A 24221-nucleotide genomic window follows, 5' to 3' on the forward strand; every position below is an offset into this window, starting at 1 on the left:
CATTCCAGAAGGAAATATTGTACTTTTTACCCCATTACATTTAGTAGACTACATGTATCTGGCAGCTATAGTTACTGGTTACTTTACAGATTCAGATTTTACAAACAAAACAAATGACAAGCTCATAAACTACATTATTAAAGATTTAACCAGTGGCTCCAAACCTCTTTGGCTTGTGACCCTTTAGCATCCAACAGTTTGCTCTCCTTTTCACATATTTCAAATCTCAGCCCTGTCAGCGCTTCAACCAAAGACAAATTCTCCTCAAAACTTTCCACAAGGTTTTGTCACCTCCGCCAAGAGGATTATGTTTTCACCTCTGTCTGTTCATTTGTCAGCAGTGTTACAGAAAAAGTACAGAACTGATTTCCACTGAACTTGCTGGAGGGATGGATCAAGAGTCAGGGAAATTCCCATTAAATTTTGGGATAGATCTGGATCATCTACTAACAATTATGCTAGAATACTTTAAGACCCTCATATCTATCTTGTTATACTCAAGAGGGGCAGATTACTAAGTAAGGAACCACCGGATTAAACTAGCTAAACAGTTTAAACTAGCTCCATCTTGAGCAGCTGCTTATACATTAAAGTGATAGCTCGGGTTATTTGGCGCTTCATTTAGAATATTTTCAGCGTGAAAACAGCACTTTCGTTTAGTACTACCCTTTTTCTTCAACTGCTTGACTACTGTATTCCTGCACACATGCACACCTACAGGGCTCACTGTATTATGCAGCAGCTGCAGGTCAGCTGAGTGAATCAGAAAGAGTTAAACTTCAATTTGTTTTGCCGAGAAGATAAAGCTCGTACATTTAAATGGATATTGGATTGTTCAGGTGGCCGTCTTTTTAAAGTGTCTAAAGCACCTTTTTTCTGCTGACCCCGTGCACAGCAGCGCATCGCTCAGCTTCTGTGCTGGTGCTCCGGGCTGCCTCTCTAAATTGACAGCGTGCCGATCTGGGTCTATTGCGGGGAACAAACTGATCACTGATAAGCATGACCACCTCACACAACCCCACATCAAAAATTCCCCTTACTACACCTTTAACGCATCAGTATTACCAATCCATCATGTAATATATAATGATATAGGAACCATTTTTCTGCAGAACGATTACTTTTACTTAAATACATTTTCCTGATAATACTTTTATACTTTTACTTGTGGAATGCAGGACTTTTACTTGTAATACAGTATTTTAACAGTAACATTGGTACTTTTACTGAAACAAAGAATCTGAAACACTTCTTCCACTTCTGACCTTAACAACATGATGTGTTGACTGCTAGGAATGTGTGTCGCACCCCCTTTGATTTATGCGTTTGATTCAGCTGAGGTAATAACCCATGTCTGACTTTTCATAAGCTCTAATGATGATGATCAATAGCTAATAAAACCAGAATATAGAGTGTAGAAAACAACACCAGAGCTGACAGTGGATGACATTGGCTGATGTTGGATGATTAATGCTCATGAATGAGTCTGGGATCTATTTGAAATTATATATGGTTATTTGTTGTTTTAAAGATCAATAAATCAAGTTTGCCGCAGCTGTGAATCCCAGTGGTGTTTTTGTGGCCAATGAAACATCATTCAACCCTGGACAAAGCTCGCCCAAAACACCTCTCTCTCCTCACTCTGCATCTCTGCATCTGATTGAGTTACTCGGGGGAACACATTTTGAACAGGTGCCCAGTGAACCCCTCCACACACACACACACTGCTCTCCTCGTCTTCCTCGACTCTCTCCTTCTGTCATTGTAACTTGACTCCCGCTTCTTCAGCCAGCCCTGTCGTCCCTCACATACTCCAGTAGAGTTTGGGCACACTGGTTCTGGACCAGCACCCATATCTGGGCATGCCACTGACACCCAGGATTACCTCTTCTGATATGAGGTGTGAACGGTCATCCACCAGGAGCACCGTGCTAATCTTACCACTGTAACATCCACTTGAACCGACGCTTATGGAGTTGTTAAAATGCCAGACTCAAGCAGCGGTGTAGGTGGTCACGTTGGCACAGAGACAAGATGTTACTGGGGGATACCCTAACCCCCTGCTTACCCCCTTTTGTACCCACCACCCCCCATCCATCTACTTCCTGTTCTCTTTGCTACTAATTTTCCCTCAACTCTCACTCTTTTGACAGGTGACAGCCAGTTTTGGCAGGCATCTGTAAATGGTGAATGGCTGCAATTAAGTAGTGCCTCTCTGGGGTTCAGCGTCTTTGCCTAAGGACACTTTGACATGTGGACAGGAGGAGCGGGGGGGGATTGAACCACCAACTCTGTGACCAACCAGCTGTACCTGCTGTCCATTCAGCAATGCATGTGTGTGGGTAAAGACACACGTTTATTTTCCTCTAGAGATACTGTGAAGTATATCTTCAAGTCCTTCACAGTTGTCACTCTACATGCTTGAATACACATTACACAGGACAGATGACAAATATGCCTACCCACTGAAAGGGCAAATACATCAAGAAAAAGTGACATGAATATTTTAGATTCACTTGAAAAATAAAAGTGCATTTTAAATTTAAATTTAAATTCAAATTAAATGTAATAATGAGTTTTGAGACACTTGTTATTGTGTATTTCCATTTAAGTATAAGTATAGGTAAATATATTATCTATATAGGCTATGCCCTTGCACATTACAAACCATGAAGGTACTTATAATTTTCTATGTATGTATTTATAGCTTTCTATTTATGTATCTGTCATTTCTCTATTTACCTGTGATCAATGTGATTTTCACTATGATCCCCACGCCGCGTAACATTCCCAGTCTGAGCGGAGCAGAGCAGGATGTTGCGTCTTTAAGAGTTAAGAAACTTGAAACCGTGTTTGCGCAACAATCAGTGCGGCTCCCAGCCGCCAAAGTGTCTAGACTGGCACATGATGGCGGGAATCAACCAATGGCTCCAGAGCTTTCCTCTGGGGCCCCGAGAGAGAGAGAGAGAGAGAGAGAGAGAGAGTGAGGGAGGAGGAGGAGAGAGAGAGAGAGAGAGAGAGAGAGAGGAGGAGGAGGGGTGGTGGTGGTGGTGGCAAGCCAGATTGAATAACATGGGATGCTGAATGATTTGGGTTTCAAAATAAAAGCCTTGCGTTTACGTTTGCGACGTGTCCTCTAATGTTTTCTGGAAAGAACCGATTGAACATTGAATTAATGGCCAGGTTATCTTATGCAGAGTCGTTTAGTCAGTTATAGCAGGTCAGCTGAACATAAAAACATGAGGAGGTTGTCCACATGCAAGCAAACACTCCACATATAGGCAACTAATAGGCCTAATATAATCTGATATACGATGAAGACAGTTTCAGATAATAAGTGAATGATGGATGAATATTTACTTGGGATTTAAAAATGTTTTGATTTTCAATGAAAAACATTTTTCCAATATAATAAGCGACAAAAATAGCTGTTAATACCATATAGAAATAAAGGCTTAGCCAACAGGCTTCATATGTAGTGAGATATCGGCTCTTATCGGGTGCAACCACCTTTAAAGGAGCCCATTCTTCAATACTTGAATGGGATTCATTTCTCTTCAGTAACAAGAGCGAAATATTTTATCCGTTAAGGTTTTTATTTTGAAAATAAATTGACTCTGTTTTGTTCTGTCTGCCTTGACTCTAGTGTTTCTGTGTGTGTGTGTGTGTGTGTGTGTGTGTGTGTGTGTGTGTGTGTGTGTGTGTGTGTGTGTGTGTGTGTGTGTGTGTGTAGAGGACTTGCAGGGTAGTGGAGAGTGGAGTAACTCCAGCTCTCTTTAAAACAACTTCTCAGCGCGGAATCCGTCCCGGAGTTTGGCACCGGAGTCCCCGACCATCTCTGCTTTACCCCGGGACTCTGCAGCGGGATCGTTGCCTCCACCACAGCGACAGAAACCACCGGGATATCAGTGTAGTGAGGATTTATTTTGGATTTATTTCGGGGTGAGGGAAGGATTTTACAGATCGAGGGGTTCACGAAGCTCAAGGAGAAACTCTGGAAACGTTTTGGAGTTATGTTTCCGATGCTGATTCTGTTCATGTAAACTGATACGGTTCCTGAGTGGTCTGACTATGGTTTGTGGATCATGTGCGGGATCTCCACAGTGTTGGGGAATTGACGGCTTTGTAAAAAGCCTGGCAAGAGTTGTGGCTTAATTGAGTTGGCGACAGCAGGTCACTGAGCAGTGACTGTGTGTAGCCTTCTCCCTCTTCAGACGCTTAGTGATGTTTCACGCAATGCATGACTGAATATTACTTTCTAATGCTGCGGGAGAGCCAGAAAACGGTGACCACCGGCTGCGCATGTTGTGCGCACCGTGCACAAACCCCCGGTCTTGCGCGACTAGTGTAAATCGATGTGGCATCTTCCGAGACCCGGACGGGACCGACAGGACACATCCAAAACTGTCTAGGCTGTCGTATGTTCAAGTCGAAACGCTCAGGTCTTGTACGGCGACTCTGGAGAAGCCGTCTGGTCACCGAGAGCGACGGGCGGGATGGAAGCAGAAGAGGTGAGGGAGGACGGACCGGTCCGTGTGGCAGACACTCAGGAAAGCTCCACAGACATGAGCAGCGGTCGGTGACACACACTGACCCGGCTCCGGGACTCACTGGGGAGGCTGGAGACCTGACGGAGGGCGCGGAGAGGGAGGAAGAGGAGCAGCCTGACGATGACCGGGGTGCCATGTGCGTCCCGGACCACAGAGGCTCTCTGCCGGGACAGGAGGGCGACAGTCGGACGGTGACGTGCTGTTTGTTTGGGGAATGGGATCTGAGACCTCGGAGCCCTTATTGGGCCCCGAGAAAAGACGGAGGGGGCCCGTGTCTGTGCGCACCAAGGCATGCGGGGCTGGAGGATGAACTCGCAAGCACTGCTCATGGTTTTTTGAAAAGACTTAAGGAGAGATCTCTTGACGCCTTGGCGAAGGCTGTAGAGGCCAAAGGGGGGCTACCCAGCGAGTGCGTCATGGTGCCGAGCACTGAGCTGCGGCTCGGGGCCCACCACATCTCTCCACAGTATCTCCTGTGTAAGCTGTACCGCTGGAGCGACCTGCCGCTCTCAGCCCGACTCAAGGCGCTGTGCCACTGCCAGAGCTCCGGCGCAGTGGACAGCGCAAAGGTGTGCTGCAACCCGCACCACTACAGCCGCTTATGTGGGCCAGGTAAGGACACCGAGGGGCGGGGATGGGGGGTGTACATCAGGAGGGGTCTTGACTGGATCTGAGGTCTATCTCCCTCAGAAAAGACTTTTCAACTTTCAAATGATCAAATGTAGTATGAGTAACAAGGGGAGGTTCCAACAAACGCGCCATTCAGCCCAACTAATGTCCACCAAATTAAGCATCACTGAAATGAAACCATCAACTCCCCCAAAGACCCCTGGAGGTCCAACGTCAGGTGAAGACCCTGTCAGAGACAAACTTCATCTCATAAAAGGGAAGTCTGTCTCGATTTGGGTTAGACTTCATGCGACCTAAATGTGGCCCCTATAGGGCCACAGCAAACGTCGGCATGAAATTATTGAGACTTTCCAGTAAATCAGAGAGCAGTGTGCCTGAGGCCTGCAGCAGAGGAAGAATGTTGTTATTGTTGATTGACGTGTCAAACTATGTCACAGCGAAGAGTGGGGGGGGGGGGGGGGGGGTGGGGGGGGGGGGGCACCACTTAAGCTGTTTCTTTTCCATTAATAATCCATATCTTCAATTATCACCGATGAAGTCATCTAACATTTGCGGACGCGTTAACCGATAACAAGTTATATTAAAACTTAAAAAATGCAACACTGAACCTCCTGTGAATACATGTCACCGATACTCTTCTCATATTTTATTGCCTGCCCTATAATTTTATAATCTTTTCATAACTCAGCTTTTTACTATAGTCAGCCATTACTTTGATTTCCTCTCGACATTCCTGACACATTACACACCTATTTAAATTTGCACAAAAAACATCCCGCATCGTCCAATTGAAGGTCGCTCTCAAGTTGCACTTAGCCTCTTTTTTCTCTGACAAGGAGGTCCTCCTCTTGTTATTTAGGTGAAGGAGTGCCGATAATATACAGTTTGCGTAGCGCTGGCGCCAGACTGACTCGCTGGGTATCTGACTGACTGTGGACTCCGGCAATTACTGGCTCTGCTCTTAAAGGGGCCGCAGCCACAAACCCGTGTCCACTTTGGACTGGAGGGACTATCCCAGCAGCAGCAGCAGCAGCAGCAGTAGCAGAGGCATTGCTCAGCTTTCAGTGCTGCTTGCTGACACACAGAAGTCAACCTGTGGGTCTGTGTGAGTGAAAACGTCCCAGCTGACACAGAGCTGAACACACTGACAATCGAGTAGGCCTACAGGTTCTCTTTTAAAAAGAAACATTCAATGAATTGTTCATTTTTGAAGTTCAAAAGAAAGGCTAGACCTGTTTACAGCTGCGCAGTCATGTTCTCAGTGCAAATTGTGGTAAGGTAAGGAAAGGCAAATATAACATCTAGTGAAAAAACAACTACCATATTGTCTTATGTGAAGGAGAATGTAACCACAGTCAGATTTACATAGTCTCTACATTAGCACTGGAAACAGGCAGGTTTAATGGTCTGTCTGAAGAGGAGAGACTCTGTTTGTTATGTAATTTAGGTGAGAAGGAACATTTTATGATTCATTACGTGATGATTTAATGGCCACAGTTTTTACTAGATGTCATTTAGTTCCTCTTGATGGATGAAGATAAGAAACCTGAGCTGGAAATGTCTAGGATGGAAATGTTTTTGTAGCAGATTTTATTTTGGGACAGAAGACAAAGTTAGTTGTTTGCAGTGTAATGTTACATATAAAAAGTCATATTCTTGTCAGCATTTTCACCACTGCAGTGGCAGCCCACTTTTGGTGTCTTGTATATCCATGGGGGCTGGGAACCTGTATGGACAACATAGCTAACTGACTATGCAACTCTAAGCTTCTCATGTAGTAAAATCTGCAGCTGGTAGCACTATTGTGTAAGCCTGTGAGTTTTTTTGTTAGTTTCATCCAGCAACTAATAATATGTGAGGTGTGATTAGCTCAGCTGATGATTTTGTGCTAAGACCACGCAGCCTTTCATTTAACCTTCATTTTTGTTGTATTTCCAGAATCACCTCCTCCCCCGTACTCTCTGTCCCGTTCAGATGAACACAAGCCACTGGGTGAGTTTGGAAAAAAGGCAACCACATTACAAACCAGTAAATGACACAGAGGGTGGTGTCACTATTGTATTTTTAGACTGGAAACACAGATTATCTGTGAAAAGCTGCTTGTTCTGAAAGTGATACAGAGTTAGTCGCACTTTATCTGTGCTCATCTTCCCTTCTGATGAGCATGACATCTAGAGTTTAGAACAGAGAGGCTCTGTTTGAGCAAACAAGCAATCTGCTCCACAGTCTGAGGGACTGCATCACGGCTGCAACCAATGCTTATTCTCTTTATTGATTAATCTGAAAAAAATGTTTTTAATTCATCGATTAATGTCTCAGTCGATAAAATGTTCAAAGGCGTTGAAGGTGATGTCTTCAAAGAGCTTTTTTTCCAACAGTCCAAAACCCAAAAACATTTATAGCCATGTAAAACGTAAATTATTATTTTGCCAAATAACAATCTGGACCTCACTGTTCTTCTGTATGTTTGTGTTTTTTCCACATTTACTAGACTCAACTCTGTCTTACACTGAAACTGTGCCCCCGCCCTTCTCCAGTCCGCCTCACATCATGCCAAGAGACTACACAGGTAAGTTGCGTCATGAGCACACCAACATTGTGACCAGGCTGATGTTAGTTGCAGAGGGGTATGATGCTCAAAGCTGATTTGGCGTTTCCCACATACAGCTTTGGAATCTCAAGTGAAAAAAGTTGTGTGAGTGTGTATTTGTGCACTTACAGACGCACACGCTCCCAAACATGCAAACACACAACATGCATCCTCTTTGAATGTTTATGTAAAAGGGTAAATTACATTTGCTGGTGTTATTAGGTTGTGCTTTCCTTCCTATTTTCAAAGGCTGCTAAGATAAGCAAAAACTCCACTGCATAAAGCTTCTATTGTCAGAGAGGCTTGGAGGGCTCGGTGGGGGTCTGGGGTCTCTCACTATCTAGATGGCACAGCAGTGTAGCCTTTCTGTCTCTCCTTCCCCGTCTCTCTCTCTCTCTCTCTCTCTCTCTCCCTATGCATTCTCCACTGCAAAATATTTCACTGGGATGAAGCTGCAATAAGATCCCTGTGCATACTCCCAATCCCCTTTGCCTCTCAAACCACCCATCCCCCTCTTCCCCTCTTTCTTCCCTCAAATCCCTCCATTCCTCTCGGCAATTGAGCAGTGGAAAGAGCCTGGCATTTTGGGGGCGGGGGAGCCGAGCGGCTCTGATGAGGCGGAGGTGTAGAGTTTTGTGTGCGTGTGTATATGTGGACAGGGTCGGGAGGGGGGGCGCTGAGGGCTGCATTTGGACAGGAAACAGCCCCCTCTAGATGATGAAACTGGAGCTTTATTTGTTTACGTGCTGGGGTCGGATGGAGAGGTCCTTGTAGCGTTAGAAGAAACCCACAAACCCACTCGATCAAGCCTCCCAGGGCTCACTTGTGGACGGTGTTGAAAGGTGAATGGGCACCTATGAAGTCTGTATAGTGTAGTCATGGTATCACAGACCTGTCAGAGTCCTCAGAGAGAGAGAGAGAGAGAGAGAGAGAGACTGGGGTAATCCCGATGAGACGTTCTTGGGTTTGTTTGCCTTTTGTGTCCAGAAATTAACATTAGACTTTTTGTGAAAGTCGGTGTTCAAAGGCGAAGTCATTTCATGAGCTGCTATGTGGGCAGGACTGTCAGCAACATTTTAGAAATAACTGAGGTCACAAGTCATCCCAATGCACACCTCACCATTATCAGAAGATTTTCCATGTTTTACTTATTCAATGAACTGCTCAGGTATAATTTCGAGGTATTTTTCTTCCCAACATGAACATCTAAACGCTGTTTCAAAGCCTTCTTCATGCTGCCAAGAATACAATTCTCATGGATGAACACTAAAATCTCTATTTATCTTTAATTTTTGAAGAGAAGCAGTCAAATTCAATACATTACATCTTAAAATCAGCTCATAAAATACCCACAATTTGTATGTTTTTGAGTGTAGAATGTATGTATGAAAACTTACAAACTCACAAAAAACGAAACATACAGACAACAGCACCTCCATGTCTACAATGGAAACTATATAATCCTGTTTAGAGGGTTTCCGAGCCGACCAGAGGCGCTGACAAAATAAGGACTTTTGGAAGCCGCATTTAAAAATCATGCAAGTTTTAGGTTGTAAGCTGTCACCAAGCTGAGGCGCGAGAGAGGATACCCTCTGTTGTTTTCCTGGTGAAATGATCAGTTTTCTTACAAGATGTGGTGTGTGTAGTGTTTGAGTGAGTCTGTGTGTGTGTGTGTGTGTGTGTGTGGTCTCTGATCCCCCCCACCCACCCACCCTGCACCGCAACACTGGAGCTGAGAATGGAGTTCAGGCCAAGAGCGTGAGTAGGAACAAGACTTGGCTGAACAGAGGTAGCCAAGAAATCTGCAAGTAGCTTTTGTTGTAAACTTTGACAGGTTATAAAACTCCTGTTTTAAGCTACAGCTGGTAAAATAACAGGAAATAGACTGAACCCGAAGCTTATTCCAACATGTATCAAAGAATTGACTGTGGCTTAAAAACCCCTTGATGCTTGTTAGACCTTTCAAGGGTGTAAATGAATCTTTTTTGTGCAGGTGATCCTGTGGCGTAGCCTGTGATGTTTTCTTTAGAACAAATACAAGCATTGAACATGTGCTGCAGCACTTTAGCATCTTTTTTTTTTTTGTTCTTTTAAAGCCAGTTGTGTACCCTAGCTGTGAGAAAAAAAGGGCTGCAGCAGGGTGTGGTCCATACATACCTTTGCCCTGGCCTCTTTTATCATTCAATCAGTTAACGTTCCCTTTAAACTGCAGAAAACAGCCCTGCTTTGAAGAGGGAAACGTCTACTGGAAGTTTAGAAGGCTTATATCTACTTGGACCATTCCTCTGTGGTTCCAACAAAACATGTCATTCAGTGGCATGTTGTCAGTGTGTGTTTATATGTGTGTGTGTGTGTGTGTGTGTGTGTGCAGAGAGAGAGACAGGGAGGAATTTCTGTCTGACTCAGTGATAAGATCGTCTCAGAGTACTCACATAGGGGTGCTATCAGGACAAAAACACACACACACACATACACACGCGCTCGCGCGCACACACACACACATATTTATGAACACACACACTCACCAATCACGCAATTTGTAGGAGTGGAGGCAAAGTTCTGCTTCTTTACCTTCATAATGGCGGTATAAAAATATAAAAGTTACGTATCTGCTGTATATCGTGTTTGATGGAGCTTCTGTTGTCTTTTATTTACACAGTATTTAGACTCTCTCCACTATTTCCTTCCTTCTATATATTATTCTCCTCCTGTGATGGTACACAAATTGCTAAAAATATAAATGAAACTCACCAATATCACATTAACCTGTAATCATTACCAGTATTTGCCAGATGTGGCTGTGGCTCAGCACAAATGAGTCCACCCACATTACCACGCAGAAAAAACCTGTGGATCTGAGTCTGATGCTGCATTCAAATCATGTCTGCAGAATGCGCAGAAACGTGATGTGTTGTTGTGACATATTTCTTTACACATTATTCGAAAGTGGTTTCCTGTACGACTGAAGTGTTGTTGTCATGCCATGTAAACGAGAAAGCAGCATAAATCAGCAGTTTTCATTGCATAATATAAAAATAACATTCATTAACAACAGCGGCGTTTTTAGGTGGAAAAATTTGTGGGGCAACCGCAACTTGGAACAGATACAAAACCAGAGATCTATGAAATGTTACAGGTGATACTGTTCTCCTGCAAATCAGTTCTCTGTTTGCTGGCGCTGCTTTATTTTCTCCGTCAAGCAACGCCAGTTTCACCACGCTGTGACTCCATATTGTGGTATCCATTTGTTGTTTTCTGGCCTGTAATGAACATTACATCTTCACAGCATTGCTAGCATGACCGTAGACTTATAATCTTTTTTTCACATGTCACAGCAAGTAGTATAGCAACAAGTATACATAGCATTGTTTTTATTTTAAAGGACTGAGAGTCTAGAAGGGTTAGTGATGTCCTTGCCAGGTTTTGCCATGTGACATCATTGTATTTGTCAAACATTTGTCCACCTTGTTGTCGTTAGACTCGGGCTTTTGAACATGTGGAAACAAGTAAAGCAATAATACTTAGTGGATATTAGTGTGGCCTGGATGCAGTGAAGTAAGACAAGAAGACTGCTCCCTCTCTGCCCCAGTAATCATATTTTGGTGACTTGTTTGCTTAAGCAGAGCAAGGTATCAGCCAAACATCCTGTCTCAAAGCCCTGTCTGCACTCGCTGCAGCATTAACCCCATGAATTGGCCCTTTGACTGATGGGGCACAGCCCAGGAATGTTGGGAAATTGGGAAGGTGAGGGGGAGTAGGGTCTCGGAGTGAAAGAGGTGGGAGGGGGATAAGGGGGTCTGACTCTGGAGAGTGACACCTGATACATGTTTGAACATATCGCTGTTAATACTTAAGAAACACAGAGCTGAGCCGACATTCTTGGAAGTTTGGAGGACAGTTTTAAGAGTTTGACTGCGCCGTGCTGTTTTAGTGAGCTCAGTTCAGAAAGTGTGAAGCTTTCCAGGTCAGTCCAGGTTGACACGGTTGGACAAGGCTTTGTAAATCATCTACTGAGACTCTACTTCACTGAAGTAAAGATTTGACTCAAAGCAGCATGAATATTAAATGAGATACATTTGCAGAATCCAAGCAGAATTCATTGCCATCGTGTGTCAAAATCTCGAGATGTGAAAATAATGCAAAGACAAAAAGTAAACACCCACATTCTACCTCGTTCAGTGAAAATCTATCTGTGTGTGTCTGGACGGGTCCTCTCAGTGACCTGAACCTCCAGCCCGTTTGCTGGCACACGTACAACACTTGCTCTTATGCCTGACTGAGACACATTAGACTATGGAATTCAACATCAAGTGCTGGCCCATTAACCATTTGCCATTTCCTCAAATATTTTCCATCATGGCTCTTTTTCACTACAAGCAGCTGAGGACGTAGCACACGACTCACTCAGAGCTCTTTTATGTCAGTTTGGTCTCTTTTTTCTTTTCTCTGAAGTCTTTCAGTTGGTTTTTTTTCTATTTTTTCACTTTTTAGGCTGAATGCCAGAATGTCGACAGCTATTACAAGCCTTTCTCCTACAAATTACATTTATATGCAATTCATTTGCAGCAACAAAAGCATTGTGAAGGAAATGTAATGCCAACAGGATTATGTTTTCTGTTAAAATAACGAGGAAATGTTACAAGTCATAAAAATGTTGATGCTCAATGTATGAGTGAAATGTTCACTTGTAAGATATTTCATTTGTTTTCTCCTAAAATACCCGATCTTACAATACAATATATGCTTGTCGTAAACTTTGTATCGTTATGTTTGTTTGTTTACTTCCTCATTCTTGTAACAGTAGCTACTCTTCTCTGGGTTCACATAAATACATTTAAATATATTTACACGACTTAAGTGAGAAAAATTGCAAACTGTAACATTTAACATCCGTAACAGACTCGACATTTTGTAGGACAAACACTAAGACAAAAACAACAAAAACGTGATGACTCAAAGCCTATGTAGTTGATACGATCACTCTACATAGTATTATCACTTCTTAGAGAGCTGAAAAAAGTAAGAAATCATGTTTTAATCCACTAAATCATATGTAAGGGTAAGTGGAGTAGATAGCTCTCTGCAATTAAATTGTATCTCAACAAACAAACTGCTTATATATTATGCAACACAATTTCTTGTCCAAACAGATACAACTTAACTTTTTGTTAAAACATGAAATCAAAAGAACCCGGTAATGAATTCCATGGCAGCGTTGCGTGATAATTGACTGTTTAGTCGTTAGAGCGTTAATTCACAGGCAGGACTTGGTTGAAGCTTAAAGGAAGACTGTGTTCTGGTCTAAGATCACAAAACACAACCGGATTATCAACATTTAACCCAAACCATGACTTATCCCCGACCTGCAGAGCGGTGAGGAGAAAGATACAAAGCATGTTGGGGGAAGAGGTGAAATGAAAAATATTTTCATGTCCGTCAGTCAGTATATTGGCAAGAAGCGCAGCATGTTTATCTCTTAGTGTTCAAGTTTAACTTCAACAAGGCTGAATAGACTAAATGTCACGAAAATATGTCACATCTCTGACAGCTCATCCCACAACCTGTCAACCTGTCATCTTCCGCACACGAAGAACACAGAAACTTCATGTCCCTCATTTTATTTTGCTGATTCATAAGACTCCTCAGACAGGATCTCCTGAATATATTATTTTTTAGGATTTCTGTTTGATCTTAGGTCTTCATGCGTCCAGGCTTGCTGCTTTGTGTGTTTGTGTTAACGCTGCCGTGTTTACAGACTTGCAGTTGCAGAAGCGTGTTTCCGACACTTACACCTTGAACCAGCAGGCCTTGACCTCTCCAAGTTCATGTATGTAGGGAGTGTTACACACCAGTAGCAATACTAATTATGAAGTAAAGGTTGACTTTTATTGTTGTAAATAACTTTTCTCATCTCTGTCCTTGTCTTATTTTAGTTTTTACTTTTTCTTTTTCTCAGTGTTAATTCACTTCTGCCCTTATGGACGATGATGATGAGACCCACATTGTATCCTCTACTGTTAGTTGTAAACACTCTTTTTCTTTCTCTTGTCCTCCTTCTCTCTGTCTATCTAACTCTCTCTTTTCTAACTCGTTCTCTCTTTCGGTCCATGTTGTCAGGCCATCACAATTTAAAATAAGGTTTAAATTACAGGACTGGCTGTGGCTTTCCGTTGTTCCCTCAGAGTTTTTGCCAACTCGCAATTTGGCTTTTAATGGAATCCTGCCATGCTGCTGAACCTAAAGATTCTTTGCAGATGTCGACAGACTCTGACTCTGTGAAACTTAGGAAACTGTCGCCTGAGCTGTGAGCTCTGAACGCAACGCTGAATTAAGACTAAAGTTTATTTGAGGGATAGTCAGGAGTTTTTTAGGAGATGTAGCTGCTTGTTGTTAGTGAGAACAATCGTGGGAGTGTAAGCTGAGCATACACCCATGATACTGGAAACCACACCGACAAGCAAACACATACAATATTTAAGCGTCACTGTGTGAATTTGATAAGATAGACTTTATAAGGCCATATACGTGTATATATATGTATGCGCAGACACAGACGCACTCCTTTTTCTCACACAGGGCTTTCCATTAATCATTGTGCAGTTCTTCATTGAAAACTGCTGACTCATGTGTGCATTGTGGATTGCAGTCACTTTTCAATTTAACTTTTAATCTTCTCACTTGTTAAGTGCTACTTCCTTTAGTAGCGAACAGTAGAGAACAGTAGTTCTCTGTTAACTCCCATGTTAACAATACTGAACACTAGAGAGGATAGATACATGAGTGATTATCTTGGTTTGAAGTTGTTTTAATTAAGTTGAATTGTTGCCATGGCGAAAAACAAGTATGCTGCTCTTGGACGGCTGAGGACTCGCTTTTATTCATTTTATTTATTTATTATATTTATTTGGTTTATTTGTTAAGAACAAGTGTGCGATGTACTGTGCGTGTGTGTTTATAGCCGAAGCTAATTTACCTTGATGGGCACTGAGGGTTCAAACAATCATTAACATTATACTGTACGTTCATACCACAACAAGGGTATGCATACACAGACTTGCACGCGCACCAGAAAACATGATGGAGTAAACAGTCTTTTGTTTGTTGTATTTGTATATGTATACATGTGTGCTCAAATAAGAATGCACAATTTCATGAGTGAAGCTGCCCCCGTCAGTATTTCTTCATTTAGCAAATGTGTTGTGTGGAAGCGGTTGCTAGTCGCGACAAACCCACAGATCAATGGAGTCTACGTCGTCTTTCAGGTCATCGTTTTACTCCTGCAACTGGACTATGAGGATTCACTCTCATCACTCCTGTGGCGTTGTTTCCAGCTGAAACAGTTAGCTGACAAAAGACAGTTAGAAAACAAAAAAAAAAAAACAGATATTGGCAGATATTGTGACTGACTGGCTGGGAAACATAGTGGAACATTTTGCCAGATATTTTCTACAGGAGTTGCCGGAGACAAAAACAGAGTTAAAAGGAAGTGAATACTACACTTAAGTTCACGTTTGCCATATCAGCTCGATGAGGTGTATGTCAGGCTGTGTTGTTCTGCTTCCAAATTATAAATGTAATATGTGGAAAATGGTAAATGTGCTTATACAAAATGTGTTTGCGCTTTTCTACATAACTGTACAATACGTAACTGTGTAAGTTATGTATTGTGATTGTGCTTTGTATTGTCAGTCTACAATCTTGGATTTCTATATCAGTGCGTTTACACTTGAGTTTCACATTCAGATAATTCTCCCAAATTAAGTTTTTGAAGGAATTTTGCAATTTCATTGTTCATTGTGGAAGAAATTGATCTATTCCACTAATAAATAATTTGTGTAATTATGTTGTGAGGAGTGAAGGCCACATAGTCAGACCATGTGAGGCTCAATGGGAGAGACTTGTCAACTTGACCCCTGTGACTGGCTGAGCGGGGGGAGGAAGTGTCGAGGAAAAGGGCCTGTCCAGGAATGTGTTGGGAGGGGAGACTTGTCAACTACTGAGCTCTGTTTCTCTGTGTCTGCTTTTGTCTCTCTATTCAGATTTAAATCATCTCTCTTAAAGTTATTTGTGCAAAACTAAAGGCCAGTTATTCTTAATTCATGTCAATTCATTCAAGTCTCTCTATCGGTACAGAGTTCTGTCATTTCTACAACTTTTGAAAAAATATAACCACATGTAAAGGGGCTACATATATAGACACCACGTTGTGATTGAACTGCTGTTTGCTGATAGAAAAGACAACATGGAGCAGGCTGAGTAAAGGACTAATGTTCTCCTCATCAAAAACAGTCCATAGATTAGCTCATCCTCATCTAGCAAAGCTATCTGTAGTGCAGACTTTGACTTTGAAGCAATTGTTTTCAATTCTCTGTCACAAATGAAGTATGAATGAACATGAATACATCAGTCATAGAGGGAATGCAGCAACTGATCAACTAGTCTGTTGCTGCAAGAGTGAGATAGAGCGATAAAGTTCATGCACAACAGTAAATCACCTTATGCTGTAGCTGCTGTGACACCTTAATGTCCTGTAAAAGTATAATTTAGGGTTCAGTCCCAGCCTATCCCTGCTTAGCTGGTTAAGCTGCACAAAACACAGTTGCAAATGTTGCAGTGAAACTAAACTTGCTGCAGCCAGCCAGTCTGCTCACTCAGATTCACTCAGTTTCAGATCATTCCTGTAAAAATCAAAGATGTTGGTCCACCAGTTGAAAGCACATTAAGTTTTATCTGCTCATTAACTTAATGTAGCTGTCTGCTGAGATAATATATAATAACATAGGCAATCCTGGCACTGCGTTGTCATTTTTCAATTTGAAGGAATGTTTTCTAGCGCTTCTCTATCTCATTTTCTTGCCGAACATTAAGGAATTTTGAACTTTTGAAAGAAATGAGACTGCGCCTTTAATGCGCCTACTCTAGATAGATGATGAAATGAACTATAATATGTCATTTTGCAGAAACTTGTAGAGGATTTAGTACATTTTCATTCATTATGAGTTTATTGAAATAGAACTAAGAACAACAGATCTATAGCATCAAAGAGCACTGATTACCTGCCTTTGTTTCTAATATTTGGTATTTTTTGAATAGCTACTTTAAAGAAACAAATTTAGCAATGAAACAGAATCACATAACTTCATATCACCTGAAGCCATCTTTTATTTCCAGGGTGTCAGCTTTCAACGAACTAACAACATGTTTCATTATAAGTTTCACAAGCATGAGAGTTTGGAGCCTGTATTCAAGAAAGTGAAGTGAAAACATCGATATCACTTGTAACTGGATTTCCTGTGTTTTTATGTCCACGACGACAACATGAATCTGGTATCTTGGTGGATGATATAGAGTTGTCCAGGATGCAATGATGTACACAAAACCTGAGACATTCCTTGGCTCGAGTTGTCTGGCACTTTGAAGTCACAGCAGAAATACAGGAAGCTGGTTACTTTCTCTCTTCCTCTTGGAGGAGCTTTCAAAACTGCCTCTGAGGATGTCTTCCTAGGAATTTTACAAGGACGCTCAGTAACTTTCCTGTATCTTGGTTGCCGGTTGCCGGTTTGTATGAAATAATGGATCTGTGGTAGAGATTTGTGTCGTTAAACAAGAACCAGAGAAAGATGTGGAGTTACACAACTGAAGCGGGCTACATCACAAGATCCATTTTACAATGGAAAAAGAGGATGAAGGAAGGAGTGTGTGCGTAAGAATGTGTGTGTGAGTGTGTGTTTGTACATGTTTGTGAGCGAAAGCCCTGTTGTGTTTGACTGTAAAGGCCGTGTCTGGCGATAACGCAACCCTCTGATGGTAGAGATAGTCGAGACGCCAGCTTAAATGTGGCTTGCTGGATTGAAGTTGCCCTGTAATGATAGTTGTCTCAAACAACACTGAACCTACCATTTGTAGTCAGGGAGGGGTGTTTTCTTTTATTCCCTTATTTTATTTTATTTCTTGCTTTTTTTAGAGCTTGGGGAGGAAATTTGAGCAAGTTGAGTCAAAACAAAGCATCTTAGAGGCGACCGACAATGGTCAGTAGCTGAATTCTACTCTCCCTTCTCGTCCCCCCCCCCCCCCCCCCCCCCCCCCCCCCCCCACACCCACACACACACACACACACACACACACACTCCTTCCCGTCCTCCCCATCCTCCCCCCTCTCCCCAACCCACCCATTTCTTTCAGCACAGTGGAAGAGTCTAATAACTGGAGGGGAATCTAATCCTTGGCACTGGATGAAAGACGAGGGTCTCCCTCCCTCCCTCTCTTTCTCACAGTCTCTTTCTCTCTCTTCATTTTTTCCATGGATGCTGGTTATGCTTGGCAGGTTCTCTCTCTCTCTCTCTCTCTCTCTCTCTCTCTCTCATTTTCCCGCTCCCTTTTTCTCTCTGTCTTTCCTTTCTCTCTTTTACTTCTCTCCTCGCTGTGCAGGTTAAAGTTAGCCGGAGGGAGCCTGCGCTGTTTAGCCAGGTGGGAAAGAGGAAAAGCAGGGAGCTGAATTTATCAGACAGTCTGGGAAAGATGGATGTTCATTTTTCAAGACGAGAGTTCAGATACACCTTTCATGTTTGTTGATCATATACGAAGCTGCAACCAGCAGCCTGTTCGCTAACTAATTAGCACCCCTGTTTCCAGTCTTCGTGCTAAGCTAAGCTAAGCTAACCATCTGCAACCTGTAGCTTGTTGCACAGACATGGGAGTGGCATCAATCTTCTCATCTAGCACGTGCATTTCCCAAAATTTTAATATCTATTCAGTTGTGACAGGAGGTGAAAAAAGAAAGAGGAGGAAAAGAAAAAGGAAAGATGAGCAGTGCTATCTTCGACACCTGAACCTTTACTGCCACTGCTTTTTAACAGTCCAAAAGCAAAACTTTTCCACAACATATAAGTTACAGATTACCGAGATTTATCCACAACGAGTTATTTGTTGCGTATTCGACCTATCTTCCCTCCTTTGTTCAGGCCTTAGTGAAAAACAGCTGTGAAGTGTATCAGGCATTGCAATGAGATTGGCACTAAGAGACAGTGATTTTGAAATGAAATAACAAAGGCTACTTATCTAATTGGTAAACAGACCTATTAAATGGTGGTTGGCTTAAATGCTTGCAGGATGCTGTAATTGCTGCCAGCCCTCACATACAGATGCATGCATGCACGTTCACACAGTCGCACACAGTTTTTCGACTTCCTCCTCCTCCAACATAAACATACTGATAACCTCCAGTTTGAACCCGTCTTTAAAAATTCCATTGAAGAAATCAGTTGCCCACCCGCTCCTTCCTCCTCCTCCTCCTCCTCCTCCTTCTCCTCCTCCTCCTCCTCCTCCTCCTCCTCCTCCCTTGTTCCCTGCTCTCCCTCGTCATTCTCACACAAGCTCATTATACCTTTAGCTGGATGATAGCCAGGCTGAGCGTGATGACACTACGGACTGTGCCAGAAACAATAAATGTGACATGCAGTTCCACTCGGGCTGTCAAACACTGGTGGGAATCATGGATGAGTGTTTTTCACTCAACAGCATATCAGTCAAGCCTCAGTAGAAAAAAATCAACCAGAAGATTGTGGTGCTCACGCTTAGTGAAATTTAGCTGGTGTAACAGGTGAATAAACATCACAGGACAGTTACAGTACAGTGCAATATAAAATTTGATTTAATATTTCAATTATTGATCCAAAAGAGCTTAGAGATGGCATGGATGTCAGGTTTTCTGAGAGTTTGTTCCAGAAATATGGTGCATGAAAATTGAAACGTATCATTTTCTTGAGTTTAAGTTTCTATAGGCCAGATGCTCTCTCTCTCTGTCTCTCTGCTCGCAGTAAACTATTGATGTTATGAATTCTTAACACATCATAAACTTAAAAGCCAGGATTTAATATGATATCCTTTTCTGCATCATTCATTATATGTTAGAAATTAAAGTGTGCTATGTCTAAAAAGCCCCAAAAAGTCCCAGTTTGTTTTATGTCTTCTTTTGGAATTAATTTGATCGTGAGCTCATAAAGTCTCCCTGTGTTTCCCCCAGACATGTTTGTGTTGCCTTATTACAGGGAAGAGCATAGCTTGTAAAAGTGTGTGTGTGTGTGTGTGTGTATGTATGTGTGTGTTTGTTTGTGTGTGAGAGAGAGAGAGAGAGAGAGAGAGAGTCAGAAAGAGATAGAGTGAGAGAAAGAGAGAGATCCTGCTAGCCGAGCAGCCAAACTCTCTTATTGGAGAGCTGTAAAAACTCCAGACCGCAGGAGTTGCCAGCCTGGAATTCACTAATGACACACGTGGGCCTCAGATGAGAAGTGCAATTTTGTGTGTGTGTGTGTGTGTGTTAAAGTCATACTGTTTGGATCAGAAGGCCTAATTTGTGTGTGTACGTGTGCACGTGTGAGGCCCTATCTCATCATCTACTGTGTGTGTGTGTGTGTGTGTCTGCTTGTATTTGCGTACAAACACACACACACACATCTCCTCCTACATGTCCTCTTCATCCCATTGCCCTGTACACCCCACCCATCCACCCACCCCCTCTGAAATGAATATGGCCGCTGTGCAAACATAACACACCTAGCCTAATCTCAGTCCTGGTTTCACCCAAAAAAGAGGCTTTTTAATGGAAGAGGGGCTGCAGCCATTCTGGCCCCTGGTGGATGAAGAGGGGTGCTCGCTGGAATATAAAAGGAATGAGGCCACAGGCACATGGGTCTTTAAATCCTCTGTGTCAATAGAGTCTCTGGAGCAAAATAATGGCATCACTCTGTGTGGGAGTTAATGTGAGCTGATAGCATGAAGGCTGGGGGGTCAAGGGTTCATGGGCTTGCGCTAGGTTGACAGAGAGCTGAATGCTTTCCACCACCACCACCCCCACTCCCCTCTCCGCTGCTCTCAACCTCCTCTTAACTCTGGTTCTGAAGGAGCGTGATGCAGGGAGATGGTGAGGGATGTGAGTGAAGGAAATGGGGTGATCGCTGTTGACAGTTTTAGCCCCCTTTTCAAAATACACAGACCAGATGGATAAATGAAAGGAAAAACATGAATGAATGAATAAACGCTGAATGCAGGTGATACAGGTGCAGGTGTTATAGGAAACAGTCATAGGCATAAATACCTTCTCACTTCTTTCTCCTTCCCAGTGCTTTTATTCTACAGCATTTGTGGCTTTCACATACTTGTGTCCATTTATCTATTTATTTTATTCATTTGTTTATTTTGTTTATTTAACATTTAAACATTGTTACATAAGGATCAGCAATACAACAGATGCAATGTATGTAGGGTATCCGGCTAAAGCAAACTTACAGCTCCCATCTGAATACAAGAATAATCTTTTAGTCATATACTAAAGCCCATCCAGCTATCAGATGGCATCCCAACCCAACACGAGTACAAGACGACCGTCACGCTTTTGATGCATCAATCAAATGCACTGATGCAAATCACAAGACACTAGGGAAATTTTACTCCTAGGAAACTTCCTGGACAGTAGGTCCTGGGAAATTAAAGTTCCTGGAACTTTTGTTGTAAAAGACAAAAGACAATTTATGAGGTATTTTTTTCCTTATCTGCAGGTCTACAGGGTGAAAGGATGTACCAAACTTGGGGGCATCAAGCTGTGGGATAGATTTCCTTTTGTTGTGTAAAATGAAATTCAAAGCCTTGTACAACTTGCTGCTGTTGTGAGCTGAAACATTTTGCGTTCTGTTGTAGCGTAAAAACAAGAGGTAGTCTTTCTAGTTTAGTCAACAAACTTGTTTTGAGTATTGATTATGTCACAAACTGGCTCAAGGACAGCCAGCTGCCTGCTGAGGTGGGACAGGACAGCCTGGAGGTGCGGTCAGTGGGAGGGTGTCAGGACTGTCATCAACAGCAATATCGATAAAGTTCTGGGTACATTAATACTCATCCTAGTGCTCATCCGCTGCTGTTGTGCACGTGCATGCACCATTATAAATTGTTTTCTGTTGTAACTAATTAGTTTAGATAATACAAAGACACTCTTATTGCTGTCAACAGCATTTGGTGGTAATAAAAATGAATTCCTATTAATGATGAATTCACCTCATAAATCATGATACATGGCTCTCAACAACATAATAGTACAGCTGTTAGTTGTTTTTAGCTGTTTTAGCTGATTTTAATATGAAACATGTTGGTAATGATATGAGTGATTCTGGTCCTGGTATTACTTGGTATTGGGCTGAAAACCAGATTTTGTGCTGTCACCCACCCCTTGTAAAAACAGAGAAAAAAACTGAGCATAAAGACTTCCTCTCCCACCCTCCCATCCTCCTCCCCCTTAACATAACATTATTCTCCTCCCTTCAAGAGGAATTACTGTCGTTAAAAATTAGCGCACTTACCAATGCAAACATTAATTCTTCCACCTCTTTTCTTCCCATCAGACACTGGTACCTCCCTCGGCTCCTCAACCTCAGGCGGACATCGCTCCCACTGGTGCAGCGTTGCCTACTGGGAGCAGCGCACGCGCGTGGGTCGCCTTTATCCGGCCTACGAGCCCTCGCTCAGCATCTTCTATGACCTACCTCAGGGCACGGGCCTCTGTCTCGGCCAGCTCCATGCCAATGCCTACCACAGTCGCCGTGACGACCCGGGGAGCCATGGCACATCAGGCCTTCACAGACATCACAGTCACAGTGGTGGAGGGAACAGTAGCAGCAGCAGCGTACAACAGATACGCAGTAAAATCGGCTTCGGCATCGTACTGAGCCGTGAGCCGGACGGAGTGTGGGTGTACAACCGCAGCCAGCACCCGGTGTTTGTCCACTCACCCACTCTGGACCCACCCAGTGCTCGAGGGCTGAGTGTGAAGAGGGTGATGCCGGGCTTTTCCCTCAAGGTGTTTGACTATGAGTGCTCCAGCTGGATGGCTGAGCACGGCGTGAAGCCTGAGAGCCAGGAGGGGCCCTGGGACCCCCACAGTGTTCGCATTAGTTTTGCTAAAGGATGGGGCCCATGCTACTCCAGACAGTTCATCACCTCCTGTCCCTGCTGGTTGGAGGTGCTACTCAACAACCACAGATAGCACACAGACACACTCACAGACTCATATGAGGTTTCCTGACCCAGTATCCTAATTGTAATCTACCTAGATTTAATATAAAAATTTATATATTATATAAAATATATTATACATGTAAATACTTGAGTCATTTTTACAATGCAATTATTTATGTATAGTGTAATGTGTATATGGACAAAATAAAAAGGAACAAGAATATGCACTTTTGATTCTATATATGCATTACAGATTGTCAGTGTGATTTTACAGATATAAACTGTAAAAATAAGACAAACCTGGTTTGTGTTCTCATGATTTAGGAATTCCATCAGAACGTATGCCATACACACATTGTCAATAAAGTATTTGTATTAAAAGTAGGTTCCTGTGGTGGTCTCATGTGCTTTTACCAAACCTTTGGAGTAAATATTTCTTTGACTGATCAATGACATGGAGTGACTTGGCACCCTGATACAAATAGCATCCATTAACATGATATATTCATCTGTTTACACCATATATGCTCCTTTCAGCGTTTACAGGAATGGTTGGAGGTGCTGGTAGGCTGACCTCTTGTTGTACCCTTGGATAAGCTACGCTAAATGTCTCCTGGCTTTAGCTTCATATTTAATAGGCAATAGATGAGAATGGTTCGCATTTTTACTATTTTTTTTAAAGATCATTCAAATGTGTACTGAACTGTGCATGGCATGCATGGCCAGATTAACAATGTAGAGGGTAAGATTTGTTGTTGGGCCCCTGTTGACCTTCAGTGTAATTGAATTGATTAAATGAATAGATCATTGACAGAAGATTAATTGGCAACAATCAATTAATGACTAATTTTTTAAGCTAAAATTCCCTGGAATTTGCCAGTTCTATGCCTTCACATTGACAACAGCTGGAGACATTATCTTTTCGGGTTCTGCCTATGTACGTATGAACATCCATCCACATGTATAAATGATTCATCATCTGTCTCCTGACTCTCTCTCTCCTTTTAATTCTTCCTGTTACTAACCAGCTCTCCATTTTGCTACTCCAGTTTTTGTCATGGATGTGATCTTTTAGCGTGCAATTAGACTGAGAATTCGGTGGTCAAAGGTCACAGATCAAGGTCCTGGTGACCTCACAAAACACATTTCTGGCCATAACTCACATATTCACACACTAATTATGACACAATTATAAAACAAGAATAAAATGAATTGATGACATTTTATATCAAAATGGTCAAAGGTCAGCTTCACTGTGACATCATAATGTTCTGCAAAAACACTTCTGGTCATTATTCACTGTTGTAACTCAGGAAGAGGAGATTGTGACCATATTTCCTGCAACGTGTTGGCAGAGGCATGCAACTGTGAGGCAGTAATTCTAGTCTGTGATAGTAAACTCAACATCTTTTGGGTTTTGACTGATTTAAATATGTTAAGATGCTGTTTTT

General features: G+C 42.5%; 1 protein-coding gene across 1 annotated transcript; it reads left to right on the forward strand.

The window, feature by feature from the left end:
* The first annotated feature begins 3723 nt into the window (after positions 1-3723).
* Positions 3724-23154, forward strand: LOC139628071 (mothers against decapentaplegic homolog 6-like). Its single transcript, XM_071489417.1, has 4 exons — positions 3724-5162; positions 7119-7172; positions 7672-7749; positions 22158-23154. The coding sequence occupies exons 1-4, from the start codon at positions 4421-4423 to the stop codon at positions 22796-22798; spliced, it is 1515 nt and encodes a 504-aa protein (XP_071345518.1). The 5' UTR covers positions 3724-4420; the 3' UTR covers positions 22799-23154.
* Positions 23155-24221: the final 1067 nt, after the last annotated feature.

This window comes from Trachinotus anak, unplaced genomic scaffold (genome assembly GCF_046630095.1).
Source record: "Trachinotus anak isolate AG129_WGS33_773 ecotype Australia unplaced genomic scaffold, CSIRO_AGI_Tana_v1 ptg000011l, whole genome shotgun sequence".
NCBI classification, from domain to species: Eukaryota; Metazoa; Chordata; class Actinopteri; order Carangiformes; family Carangidae; genus Trachinotus; species Trachinotus anak.